The following is a 14,813-nucleotide window of genomic DNA, read 5'->3' as shown; positions in this document are numbered from 1 at the left end:
ACCAAATTTATAACGTTAATTACTTGGGGGATTAGGTGAATTAATAATCAGGTTTGCTGACCTCCTTGAATCAATGCAGCCACAACCTTAACACATGCTTATCAGAGAGCTTCACAAACGTAAATTAGTGATGATATTGTTCTCAGATATTTTTCCTCCATAGCAAAATTTTCAGTGTGTCAAAAAACAGGTGGGATGGTTGTGAAAATCTTTACGTCTGATTCCACATTAAGAGCTCCTCATGTCTTCCAACAGCGCACCAACTCATCACCAAAAAGGTCATTCTGATAGTAACGTTAAAACACAAGGCGCAAAAGGTCAACAAGTTATAAATAAGAAACATGCTTGACATAATTAGTTCTTGTATAAACAATTTCGAAACTGTAGGCAACATTTAACCATAGATTTTCATTATGCAACATTAATTTAAAAGTTTTCAGTACTAAAACACTAATTTTAAGCTCTTTCAAATGAACAATAACCTTTCTAATTTCTATCAAACATGGTGCACAGACAGAAGAGATATCAACAAATATTTGTTTTATTGATCCAGTAGCATTGTTTTTGAATTTTGAGGATTATTTCTTGTACCTCTCTCTGAAACTCTCTAAATTCTTCAATCAAAGTTGGATGCATCGGTTAGTTGTTAATGCATGTGGTGATTTTCTAGTTGATTAATAGAAATCTTATACAATTGTCTAATTTTGAGGGTCCCAGAAAACTCAATCTAACAGATCTCAATGAAATTTCAGGCAAAAGATCTCTTTCCATCATATCATGTGATTTGATTGTATTTACTATAACTTTCAGAACCATAAGCAATATCATTAAGCGTGTAGAGTTATAACAAGAAAAGTGTCAAAATTGCCTCTATACGAAATGAATACAAGCAGTTTTTTTTCTTCATCTTGCGTAACTCCCACTTTCAAAAACATGTGAAATAGTAATTTTGCAACCATTACACTCCAACTAAATAAATAAAAAAAAGTCAGCATTGTAGTTGCTGATGGGTAATTTCGTAAATCCAACTAAATGAATACTTTATTATTGATGAGAAAATTTATTCGGAAAGAGATAACACATCGTTCTAGAAGTATTGTCTTTTCTCACACGACATCTCTCTACAGGCGATATGATGTTCAAGATTTCAATAGCGCACAAAATCATACAGTATAAAATATATATGGAGCAGAACAATCATGTATTATATAACTGAACACACCACATCAAGGGAACATAAATTACCTTTTATAGAAGAAGTGTTGATGTTTTTTCATCACGAAGAGGTAATTTTCAGCACATAGAACAAATTTGACTTTCAGAATCCTGAAAAACTTAATACATTAGGTAATTAAATATCCATCAATATTCAATTAGCAATAAGTAAGTGAAATAATATAAGTACAAACCAGAGAACTTAAACACAAAGTGAGAAATTCTATCAATTTGCTAGACCAAATAAATCAAAGCAAAATCAGAACAAAATGAGGCATATAGTTGCAGGTAAAAAATAAGAAAAGATTAGACATGTGGTGCCAAAAAATAGAGGCTAAAAAACAAAAAAGAAAGAAGAGTAAAAGCAAAAATATTAAAATACCATATCTGAATTTCTAAACGAAAAACTTCGGAATATCTTCTTCAATTATTCTCATCAATTATTCTCAGGACATAGGCAACACATGCACAGGAAAATACTCGGTCAAAATCATAAAATATCCACTCCTAAAATTTTCTAAAAATTTTACTCAGACTGATATAATATAGCTGTAAGAAATAAACAAACTGAAAAGAAAAAAAAACGAACTAAGCAAAGTGAAATCGGAACAAAAGAGGACATTTATTTGCAGGGGGGAAAGAAAGAAGAGCAAAAAAAAGTCATCCATCTCAACATCAAGACAAAGCTAACACATGCAAAAAGAAAAATTCAGTCAAATAAAAAAAATAATCTCCTAAAATTTCACTCAGATTAAAACATAGATACAATTAAAGAAATAGAGGAAATCAAAACATCACCTATGAAACTCACCTAAAATGGAGAGAAAAAAAAAAAGAAAGACGAAGAAAAAGTACCGTAAGTGAGAGCTGAGGGAAAAAAATAAACCGAAAGAGAAGAATATCTTATATTTTTCTTGTGAGAGCACAATGAAAGCAAGCCATTGAAAGATGAAGAGACACATTTACCGATGTAGGAAAAAGTTTTCATATACATGTTTGGTGTTTTCATAAACCAGAACATCTTTCATGGCCCGACATTAATTTGTCATGTTTATCAATATCATTTACAAAAGTACATACTGATATACCAAAAATGTCCCTTTGAGGACGACGAAACCTTAACATTATCGCTTATAATAAGTAGTAATATAAAATACAATTCTTTAAAGGCGGTCGTTTGACTATAAGAATAGTACCGAATAAACGAATAGGGTGTATTAGTGTTACACCCCGTATGTTTGGACGTCCATTTTGAGCTAGAAACGAGCCTACTTGACCCTAAGAGTACAAATCGAACAGGGGTGAGATACAATTTGTAGGGGAAGGTTGAGAAGGAGGGAATTGATCGTGCATCCCATGGGGGAGGCCGTGCGTTGGCCCTGCGTCGCAAGGCCTAGTGCGAAGGGCTACTGCCTCACCTCCGCAATCACCATGCGCCGCAGGGGGTGCACCCCACCCACCCACCCAACCACACCCCTATTTTGTTGACGGAATTTCGTTTTTAACACTATTTTTTGGGGTGTATGGGTTCGCATTGTTTTTGCTTTTGCCTGAGGCTAAAAATTGTCACGGGAACAATTGAGTAAACTATTTAACTTCAACTTACCGTATGGTAAAGGAACAGTTCACAAGTTGTATGATATTACATGATACCTGAAGACCTCTATCGAACAAAAACAGAGTTTTTGTTCTGAACACTACAGGAAATTTTTACTAAAGTACTGTAATAAAATTATAACCTTATGTTCAAAAATTGGGGGACAAATAGATTTCTTAAGGGATACAGTAGTTGAATATTCAATTGTAATCTTCTACAGCATTCTTGTTGACAGACAAACCAGTGAGGGCAGTGAACTGGAGAATCTGGGAGTCATCAGTCGATCTTCACAGACGAGTAAATGAGTCTTGTGAACCAGAAGCATGCATAGAAACCAATGGTCCCGGTCAGAACGAAAAATGCATACGAAGCAATCAACATGTAACCGAAATACAAGATCCCAGAAACAGGCTTGGTGATATCAAGCTTTGTGAAGAAATAGAAGGTAGCGTAAAGGAACAGGTAAAGTGCAGACGAGCCTGATGTCAAGTAGGATCTCCACCACCACAAGTAGTCCTCACTGCATAACTGGAAATAGCATAGTACTATGGTTATCTCGGCACAGGTGACTATCAGAATGACAAAAACGATGAAGAGGAAGCCGAAGAGGTAGTAAAATTGGTTCAGCCAGATTGAGGTGAGAATGAAAAAGAGCTCAATGAAAACGGCTCCAAATGGAAGTATGCCTCCAATTAGAACTGAGAAGATGGGGTTCATGTACCAAGCCTGCTCTGGGATCTGTCTAGGTATTTTATTTGTCTTCACTGGATCCTCAATGGTTGGCTTTTTAAAACCAACATAACTGCCGACAAACACAAGAGGGACTGATATTCCGAACCATAAGAACACCAAAGCAAACATTGTTCCAAATGGAACAGCACCAGATGATTTTTGACCCCAGATGAGTGCATTTAAGACGAAGAAGATGACAAAAACAGTAGCTGGAAACAGAAATGCTGTCCTGAGAGCAATTCTCTTCCATTCTGTACCTTTAAACATCTTATAGAGACGGGAAGCCGAGTACCCTGCAAAGAGTCCCATGAAAACCCAGAGCAAGAGCATTGCTGTCATTAACCCACCCCGATTTGAAGGGGAGAGGAACCCCAGAACGGCAAACATCATGGTCACAAGCATCATACCAAAAAATTGTACACCAGTTCCAACATAGACACAAAGCAAATCCGAGTTACTTGGAGGCCTGAAAACATCTGAATGGACTAGTTTCCATCCTGTTTCTTCCTGTGCCTCCTCCTGGGTCTCCAGTTCATTATACTTGGAAATGTCACGATAAAGTGTTCTCAGCATTATCATCGCCACCATGCCTGATAGGAACAGCACAATCATTAAAGAATTTACTATCGAGAACCAGTGTATCTGATCATCAGCCATCAGAAGATAGGCATCCCATCTTGAGGCCCACTTGACATCACTCTCCTGCAATACAAAACAGAAAATCATAGAAATTTGTTTTATAGGAACACCAAAATCGCCAATAAATCTCAAAAAGTTAAACTGAAGAATCATATAAAGTTACAAAAAGACTAGTAACTATCAGTCCATCACATTGAGTAGCCATAGCAAACAAGACTCAATAAGTTACCTGGAATTCAACATCATATGTAAATATGATTTCTTGGTTAGCCTCAACCTCTTGAGGAGAATTTGAGTTAGATACCGTCCGTTTTGCATGTGGATCACATGTTGTTAAACGAGTATTGTCAACCCATTTGCCATCATATTCATGCTTAACACTGAAAATATAATCAGCCATATCAGTTCTTTGGCACCAAAAGATTAAACAATAAGAGCAAGTGAAATCATACAGCTCACACACTATGCCATAGCCTATAAGTGCTGACAGAATTATGAGTAGCCTTGAAAACAAACCTAAATGGCATGACCTCAAATCCCACAATTCTGGCAGAGTCAGTCTGCAAATCTTTATGGTACTTAACAGTAAATGTCAAGTGGTTATGGATGAAATGCTTCTCATCCTTGCTCTGCAAGCAATCGCACGAGAAAAATGAGTAGGAACATAATGAAATTTAGCACTTCTACATATAAAATTAGTTTTCTGTCGTGTTATGGGAAATAAATAGAATTCCTTACACCAGCATATTGTCCTTTTACACCAATATAAACTCCCTGCTGATATGCAGGAGGGGCTTCCTGCTCTACCCTCCGAACTGGAACAACTAAAGGCAGATTATCTAGTATCCTTGACACATGAATCCAGAAAATTGTTAGCGAGTAGTTAAGAAGAATATGATTCTTTTAAAAGGTTGGAAAGTGACACTGTTTATTCAACAGAATGATTGACCTACATGTTCACACGATATTCATCTTCAATTTTTTCTTTAAATTCCTTAGCTGTCTTGTCATCAAGTACAAGCCTACAAACGACATGACACATCTCTGGTTCCCTCATTTTAAACTGCATAATAAACATACATCTAAAAGAAGTCAGTTATCATAAGATGAAATAAATAACTCAAGAGGTAAAGTAGATTAGCTGACCGTATAAGGGGAGTTCTCAATTCGATCACCACGAAGCACTTCTCCAAGATTTTCTCTGCTATCAATAATATTTTCTGGAGGACAGAAAGGAACAGAATAGAACGAATAAGGAAGCTGAGTCCTTATAGAGGTCAACTTGTTCACTTTAACATATAGAGGATCTCCCTGCAACAAACATCATCACCTTGCAGATTCAGAAAAGCCTATGTATTCCCTTCTTTTAGAGTTAAGTAGAAACTATAAAGTCGCAATGATTTTAAAAAGAAAGATCATAACCCCCGCCACACTGCCCAAGAACATGTAAATAAACTCTCACACAAAACAACATCTATATACAATTTATCCAGCTTGCATTACTAGCTGATGAACCAACTAGGTGCCTAATTTACTTTTGGGCATAATGTGACATAGATGTGTGACCCAACAACTCCATATAATCAGCTTATATACAACTAAAGTTCGTTCGAGGGAATCAAAATGGCACTTCCACCATACAAATCATTCCATAATAAGCACACCTGCTGGAGTACATGTTACATTATTTAACAAATGAATTAACAACACACTTCTACAAATTCATGGTTCAGAATATAATAGAGAATGGAATTATGGAATTGATTGTGAAGGCTATCGATTTCATTGTGGACAACTGAAAGGGAGGAAAAAGAGGGAAGCATCTACTCAGAATCATAAGAGGAGTCTCCCAGAGAAACCTGATTATTCACATAGCCAAAAATTTACTAGCTGCCTTCATGTCAGAGAACCAGAAACCAACTGACTGAACAAGGTTGACTTGTATTCCAAGGAAAATTGTCAGATTTCATACGCCGTCAGAATGAAAGTCGTAAAGGCATGTCAAAGTAAAAGAAAAATAACTTTGTACAGTAGTGCCAGAGGGGAACTTTTAAATTAATTCTCAGCAGAACAACCCGTTTGTTCTTGCTATTTAATCAAGTAATAAAGCAGAAATACGAACATATATATAATATATACGTATAGAACCCAAGAACACAAACCAAGAGTGTGGTCTGACATTCAAGAAAGTTGGAGTGGACCATGGGAGAACAGGTTCAAACTTAATAGAAGCATTAAAGCTTGGTAATTTCTTCACATATAATTGGATATTGATGGACAAAGTTACCTGATACTTGTGCTGGGTGAAGCAGGCAAGTATCTGGTGGATTTGTTGAGATTCAAGCAAGCTAGACCAAACATCATTGTTATCAGAAAGTGTACTCATATCTACTGTATGTTTCCAGGAAAAAATACAAGTGTCCTACCACAAATTTCATTTCTTTACCAATTAACACCTTTTACCGATTCTGCTGCTGCATCATTTTATTCATTCTCTCTCTTCATTAAGCAGCATTGCTGTAACTATGCCTCAACGCCATTTTTGTTCATTCACAGCCTTCTTGCTATAGATTTTCCTAATTCATTCGGTTGGTAATTTCAGATGGTTTTAAACTCAGCATCTCCCAATCAGGATAAATATAAAAAATCAGACTCAATTAGATTCTATAACTGTACCGACGCATGCACACAAATCAAAGCACCAAAATAATTAAATTTAGCACAAAACCATGCCTACAACAACAGAGATCTGTAAACCAACCACAAATCAAATGGTACATAACCTAACAAAGCATCTAATACACATACATACACTCCATTAGACATGATATTCGAAGTTCAAACACAACAACTGAAATCAAAATGTTTGACACTTTGCTTCCAGATATTCAAACAAAATTAAACTTTCACCAACAATTTAAGATGTGTAGTTTTCATCATTTTGATACAAGAAGAACTGTATCACATATAGTAATTTATATGCAGCTTCAGAATATCTACATTTTTATTCTTCAAAAAATTGGATTAATCTAGCTGATCTAGCTTCAAACTTTGACCAATTGCCTCTTGGTATGCGAAAATAATAACAAAAATAACAATGCATGACCATAGTGTGCACACATACGTAAACATTGAGATACAAGAAGAACTGCATGTATATAGTAGGTAATTTATATGCAGCGTTGGATTATTACATTTTTATATATCAAAAGAATTGATTAATCTAGTGGACGTAGCTTCAACTTTAGTCAAATTGCCTCATATCCAAAAATGTCACAAAAAATAGCAATGCACCTCCATTTTGTGCACACAGATCTGCAAACAGTTAGATATGAGAAGAATTGCATCATATATAGTAATTGATACGCAGCTTCGGCATATATACATTTTTATTTATCAAAAGAATTGATAAATCTAGACGATGTCGCTCCATACTTAAGCTAAATTGCCTTTTGATATCTGAGATAACAACAAAAATAAAATACACCTCCATTTTGTGCACACACATACATAAACATTTTGATACGAGAAGGATTGCACTGTATATAGTAAGTAATTTATCGGCAGCTTCAGGATTTTCCATTTTTATGTATCAAAATTAATTAATTAATCTAGATTTCACAAAAAAAAGAATTAATTAATCTAGCCAATCTAGCTTCAATCGTTAGTCAAATTCCCTCTTGACGTCCAAATATCTACATTTTATACACAGCTCGGAATATCTACATTTTCATTTTTCAATAGAAAGGGATTAATCTACACAATCTAGCTGTAAACTTTAGCCAAATTGCGTTATGATAACTGAAAAACAACAAAGTAATAATGGACCTCCATTTTGTCCACACACATACAGAAACATTTTTAATTTCCAACAAGAGATTAATATAGCTGATCTAGCTTCAAAGTTTTACCAAATGGCCTCCTGAAATCCGAAAATAACAACAAAAACAGCAATGCACCTCCATTTTGTCCACACACATACAAAAACATTTTTATTTTCCAACAAGAGACTAATCTAGCCGGTCTCCCTTCAAACTTTAGTCAAATTACCTCTTAATTTTCCAAAATATCAAAAAAGATAACAATGCACCTCCATTTTTAATGAGAAGAATTGCATCGGATATACTAATTTATACACAGCTTCAGAATACCTACATTTTTATTTTCCAATAAAGGTGATTAATCTAACCGATCTAGCTTCAAACGTTAGTCAAACAGCCTCGTAAAATCCAAAAATAACAACAAAAACTTACAATACACCTCCATTTTGTCTACACACAATACACAAACATTTTCAATTTCAATAAAAAGTGATAAACCTACATGATCCAGCTTCAAAGTATAGTCCAATTGCTTCCTGAAATCCAAAAACAACAATGTGCCTCGATTTCGTGCAACCACACACATAAAAACACTTTGATACAAGAAGAATCGCATCGTATATAGTACAATGTACATTTTCAAAAAAAGTGATTTATTTAGCCGATGTAGCTTCAAACTTTAACCAAATTGCGTCATGAAACCGGAAAATATCAATAAAAAAAAAAAAACAATGCACCTCCATCTGATACGAGAAGAATCGCATCCTATATGGTAATTTATACGCAGCTTCTGAATATCCACATTTTATTTTCCACCAAGAGATTAATATAGTCGATCTAGCTTCAAACTTTAGTCAAATTGCATATTGATATCAAAAAATATCAACAAAAACAACAAATTGCCTCTGGATATCCGGAAAACCAACAAAAATAACAACGCACCCCGATTTCCATGCAAGCACATATGTAAAACAAGAAGAAACACATTGAGGGGAAAAAATGTGGACGGGCCTTTAGGATATCTTCAGGAGAGACATCGGGGAGGTAGAAAGAGGAAGCATTGTGGAAAGTAAGACGAACAGAAATGGCAAAGATCAAACAAGGAATTAACACAGATCGCCGAGCTCTTCAAATTGCCTCATGGAATCCAGCAATAACAACAAAAAGAATAACAATTCATTCGTGCGCACACATACACAAACGTTGTTTTGATTTTCCAATAAAGTGATTAATCACACTATCTAGCTTCAAATTTCAATCAAATTGCATCATTAAATCCGAAAATAAAAACTACAAAAATAACAATACCCTCCATTTTCTCCACAGACAATACACAAAACATTTTCAATATTCAATAAAAAAGTGATTAATCAACCCGATCTAGCTTCAAACTTTAGTCAATTTGCCTCATAATATCCGAAAATATCAACAAATTGCCTCTGGCTTCAAACTTCAAACAACTTGCCTCAAAAAAGCCAAAATAACAAGCAAAACAACAATGCACCTCAATTATCGTGCACACACATAAATTAATTTATATGCAGCTTCGGAATATCCACATTTTCATTTTTTTCCATAAAATTTGATTAAACTAGCCGATCTAACTTCAGACAATAATCAAATTGCCTCGTGAATTCCGAAAATAACACTAAAAGCAACAACGCACCTCGATTTTCGTGCACGCACATACACAAACATGATGAAATTTATTTCAAAAAGCGAATCTTCAGGAGCGTCTACTGGGAAGGTAGAACGAGGAAGCATTGTTGAAAGTAAGAAGAACAGAAATAGCGCAGATCAAACAAGGAACTACAGAAATCGTCGAGCTCTTCAAATTGCCTCATGAAATCTGAGAATAACAATTCACCTCGATTTTTGTGCATACACATACATAAACATTTTTTTTTAATAAAAAGTGATTATTATAGCCAATCTAGCTTCAACTTTCAACCAAATTGCATCATGAAATCCATTAAAAAACAAAAAACAACAACACACCTCCATTTTGTCCACACACAATACACAACGATTTTCAAATTTCAATAAAAATTGATTAATCGACACAATCTAGCTTCAAACTTTAACCAAATTGCCTCCTGAAATCCGAAAATAACAACACACATACACAAACACAAAACAAAAAAATAAAATTCATTTTCCAGCAAGAGATTAATATCTAGCTACAAAATTTAGTCAAATTTCTTCATGAAATCAGAAAACAAAAACAAAAAAATAACAATGCTCCTCGATTTTCGTGCACGCGCATACGTAAAAAAAATGAAGAAATTATTGAGCGAAAAAAAGCGGATGGACCTTAAGGAAATCTTCAGGAGCAACACCGGGAAGATTGAAAGAGGAAGCAATATGGAAAGTAAGAAGAAGAGAAACAGCGAAGATCAGACAAGGAATTAAAATAAATCGCCGAGTGATTAATCTACACGATCTAGCTTCAAACTTTAGTCATACGGCCTCATGAAATCCAAAAATAACAATAATGCACCTTGATTATCTTGCACAAATATACGTTAAACATTTTTTATGCCTCTGCACCTTGGAATATCTACATTTTTATTTTCCAAAAAACAAAGTGATTAATCTAACCAATCTAGCTTCAAACTTTAACCAAATTGCCTCATGAAATCCAAAAATAACAACAAAAAACAACAATGTACCTCAATTTGTCCACACACAATACACAAACATTTTCAGTTATCAATAAAAAGTGATTATTCTACACGATCTAGCTTCAGATTTCAACCAAATTGCATCATAAATTCCGGAAACAACAAAGCACCTCGATTATCGTGCACAAATATATGTAATTCATATGCAGCTTCGGAAAATCCACATTTTATTTTTTTTCTTAAAAACTGATTAATGTACCGATCTAACTTCAACTTTAGCCAAAATGCCTCATGAAATCCGAAAAGAACAACAATGCAACTTGATTTTCTTACACACACACATGTAAACATGAAGAAATTTATATGCAACTTTGGACTATCCACCTTTAGTCATACTGCCTCATGAAATCCAAAAATAACAATAATGCACCTTGATTATCTTGCACAAATTTACGTTAAACATTTTTTATGCCTCTGCACCTTGGAATATCTACATTTTTATTTTCCAAAAAAAAAAGTGATTAATCTAACCAATCTAGCTTCAAACTTTAACCAAATTGCCTCATGAAATCCAAAAATAACAACAAAAAACAACAATGTACCTCAATTTGTCCACACACAATACACAAACATTTTCAGTTATCAATAAAAAGTGATTATTCTACACGATCTAGCTTCAGATTTCAACCAAATTGCATCATAAATTCCGGAAACAACAAAGCACCTCGATTATCGTGCACAAATATATGTAATTCATATGCAGCTTCGGAAAATCCACATTTTATTTTTTTTCTTAAAAACTGATTAATGTACCGATCTAACTTCAACTTTAGCCAAAATGCCTCATGAAATCTGAAAAGAGCAACAATGCAACTCGATTTTGTTACACACACACATGTAAACATGAAGAAATTTATATGCAGCTTCAGAATATCCACATTTTCATAAAATAAAAAAAAGCGATTCATCTAGCCGATCTAGGCCTCATAAAATCCAAAAATATCAACAAAAAATTGGCAATGTGCCTCGATCATTGTGCATAAACATGAAGAAATATATTGAGAAAAAAAAATGAGGACGGACCTTAAGGAAATCTTCAGGAGCAACACCGGAAAGGTAGAAAGAGGAGACATTATGGAAAGTAAGAGGAAGAGAAATAGCAAAGATCAAACAAGGATTTACAGAGATCACCGAGCTCTTCAAATTACCTAATGAAATCCAAAAATAACAATTCACCTCCATTTTCGTGCACACACATACACAAACATTTTCTTTTCAATAAAAGTGATTAATATAGCCGATCTAGCTTCAATTTTTAGAGAAAATTGCATCCTGAAATCCAAAAATAACAACAAAAAACAATAATGCACGTCCATTTGTCAGAACACATTACACAAACAGTTACAATTTCCAATAAAAAAATAATCTACAGTATCTAGCTTCAAAAATTAGTCAAATTGCCTCGTGATATCCGAAAATAACAACAAAAACCAACAATGTATCTTCATTTTGTCCAGACACACATATACAAACATTTTTAGAGCCGATCTAGCTTCAAATTTCAACACCATGAAATACGAAAACAACAATGCACCTCGATTTCTGTGAACACGGATACGTAAATCATGAAAACGAGGAAGCATTTCAAAAAAAAAAACGGACGGACCTTAAGAAAATCTTCAGGGGCGACACCGGGAAGGTAGAAAGAGGAGACATTGTGGAAAGTAAGAAGAAGAGATATGGCGAAGATCAGACAAGGAGTTAACAGAGATCGCTGAGGTCTTTCCATGGTGGACATGTTGAAAATGGCGTTTGGATTTGGGAATTGCTTCTTTCAGATCCAAATATATGCACCGAGACGAGTGTTGTTATAAATGACTTTTTTCTTTTTACTATTTTTTATTTCTTTTGTTTTTTGTGTGTGAAGCTGTTGCGTGTCGGTTGCTGGATTGCTTTTCCGGGACCCACTTCAAGAATTTTTTTTAATAAAACTTTTTTTTTCTACTTTGTTTTAGAATCGTCTATTTTTTATTATTATTATTTTTTTTTGGGTTAGATAGACATGCATTAATAAATAAAGCGTTTCAAAGCAACAAGCCCGTTTGGGATTACTCTTGAAAAACTGCTTATTTGAGAAATATTTTTATAAAATAATTTTTCAAAAAAATATTTTTTTAAAAAAAATAGTTTGTGTTTGATAAATTCATTCGAAAAATGATTTTGATAATCAAATTATCTTTGGATAATCTTTTTTCAAATAGTATTTTTTTGAGACAAATGACCAAAAAGGACATCTATCAATAGAATTTTAATACTAAAATCAATTTATGAAGAAAAATTATTTTAAATATCTATTATAATATTTTTAATTAATTTTTTTATTTAATTAAAACGTACATACTCTAAAATTTTCAATCAATATTTATATACATAAATACATTAAAAAAAAGTTAAATGGTGATATATTACTTAAATAATTTAAATATTACTTAAAACATCAAACAAAAATGAATACAAAAGTTATTTCATAAATTAAATTACTATATATGAAAAAATTAACGATAAAAATAATTATCCCTTCATACATCACAAAATTTCTCAACGATTTCATCCCTAATTTTATCATGTAATGTCTCCATACTTGTAGAACATTTGTCTTGTATTTTTGAAAGTATACCAAGAGGCTAGTCTGTTTCTTCGATCTCTGTGATGATGTCTTCGTTAGCATAATAGTTAAAATCTTTATCAATAGTAGAGTGTTGTCGTATGAAATTATGTATAGCCATAGTAGTTATAACAAGATGAACTTGAATTTAGAATTTAAAAGATGGCATTGAACGTAGGAGAGCAAATCTATTTTTTCAAATTCCAAATGTTCTTTCAATTGTACATCTCAAACTGGAGTGAAAGAAACTGAAAGTCTCATTTGAATTTCTGAAGGTAAAATTACGTCTAAAATTAGGGAGATGATAACGTTCCCCTTTATATGATCCTAAATAACCAATCATTGGTGGATAACTCGAGTCCATTAAATAATATTTATCTACATCAATATAAGAAAAATTAATTAATTAATATAAAAATAATATACTTTATAAAATAATGCAAAATATATATTAAATTCACTAACCTGGTAGTGGATGAGGAAAATTAAGATCTAATCTTTTAAGCGCTTGATCAAAGACAATATATTATCATTATTTCTTTTATTTTTAATTAAAACTTCTTCATCAGATGCATCATCATTAAACGCATTACAATTATTTCTAGCCAATGACATATCTGTAAAAAAAAAAAAATGAAATATTAAATTTAATAATATAAGATTGACAATTTATTGCTCATAGAATCATAATGTAAATTTCTTTTCTTTTCTATTATATAAAAGTAGTGGTTTCGTCCCCTCATGTAATTACCAAAAAACTCACCTATTTCCACTTAATTACATATCATGTCCCAAGATATAACGATTCCATTATTTCATAATAATGGTTTAAATATTTAATATATTCTATTAATTTATATTAATTAACTATAACTACATATTGGAGGTAAATTTTTTTTATTTATTTAATTGGCTATCATGTTCAAAACTAATTTGTTACCACAAATCACAATAATTAATAACTAAAAATATTTAAAAGACATATAGAAATTTTATTAACTCTCATTATTTTAGCAATGCCACATAAATTGAGACAAAATAAAAAGAACTGCAAATCATAATAATTAACAACTTAAAATATTTAAAAGATATATAAAAATTTGAGTTGACTCTTAAAATTGTATCGAAGCCACATAAATTGGGACACAAGGAGTAAATATATTATTTGATAATTACGTAAAATTATTATAAATCACAATAATTAACAAGGTAAAATACTTTTTTAAAAATAGATAAAAGTTCTATTCAACTCTCAAAATTTTATCGGTGCAGTATAAATCATGACAAAATAAAAAATTATCTTAATTAATTGTAACTAAATATTTAAAGTAAATCAATTTTATTATTTTAATTGACTTTTATATAGAAAATTAAAATTTTTATTTATTTATTTTTGTAAATTTAAATTCTAATTTTTTTTTCTTATATAGAAATACTAATATTTAAATTTAACTTTAAATTTTTAAAGTACAAAATTAATAAATTTAATTTAATAAAATAAATTTCTAATGAATATTTTC

General features: G+C 32.5%; 1 protein-coding gene across 2 annotated transcripts; it reads right to left on the bottom strand.

The window, feature by feature from the left end:
* Positions 1–2,793: 2,793 nt before the first annotated feature.
* LOC107848282 (transmembrane 9 superfamily member 8) lies at positions 2,794–12,521 on the bottom strand. 2 transcript variants are annotated; one of them, XM_047408798.1, is made up of 8 exons: positions 12,295–12,521; positions 6,610–6,759; positions 5,330–5,494; positions 5,137–5,246; positions 4,922–5,030; positions 4,700–4,812; positions 4,413–4,563; positions 2,794–4,246 (listed from the first exon to the last, which is right to left on the bottom strand). In XM_047408798.1, the coding sequence occupies exons 2-8, from the start codon at positions 6,619–6,621 to the stop codon at positions 3,089–3,091; spliced, it is 1,818 nt and encodes a 605-aa protein (XP_047264754.1). In that variant the 5' UTR covers positions 6,622–6,759; positions 12,295–12,521; the 3' UTR covers positions 2,794–3,088. The 2 variants fall into 2 exon arrangements, with proteins under 2 accessions (XP_047264754.1, XP_016548499.1); XM_016693013.2 differs by lacking the exon at positions 6,610–6,759 and having other exon boundaries at positions 12,295–12,520.
* Positions 12,522–14,813: the final 2,292 nt, after the last annotated feature.

Source organism: Capsicum annuum, chromosome 1 (assembly GCF_002878395.1).
Source record: "Capsicum annuum cultivar UCD-10X-F1 chromosome 1, UCD10Xv1.1, whole genome shotgun sequence".
NCBI classification, from domain to species: Eukaryota; Viridiplantae; Streptophyta; class Magnoliopsida; order Solanales; family Solanaceae; genus Capsicum; species Capsicum annuum.
The sequence above is the reverse complement of the archived record's forward strand: the minus strand, read 5'-3'. Positions and strand labels throughout refer to the sequence as shown.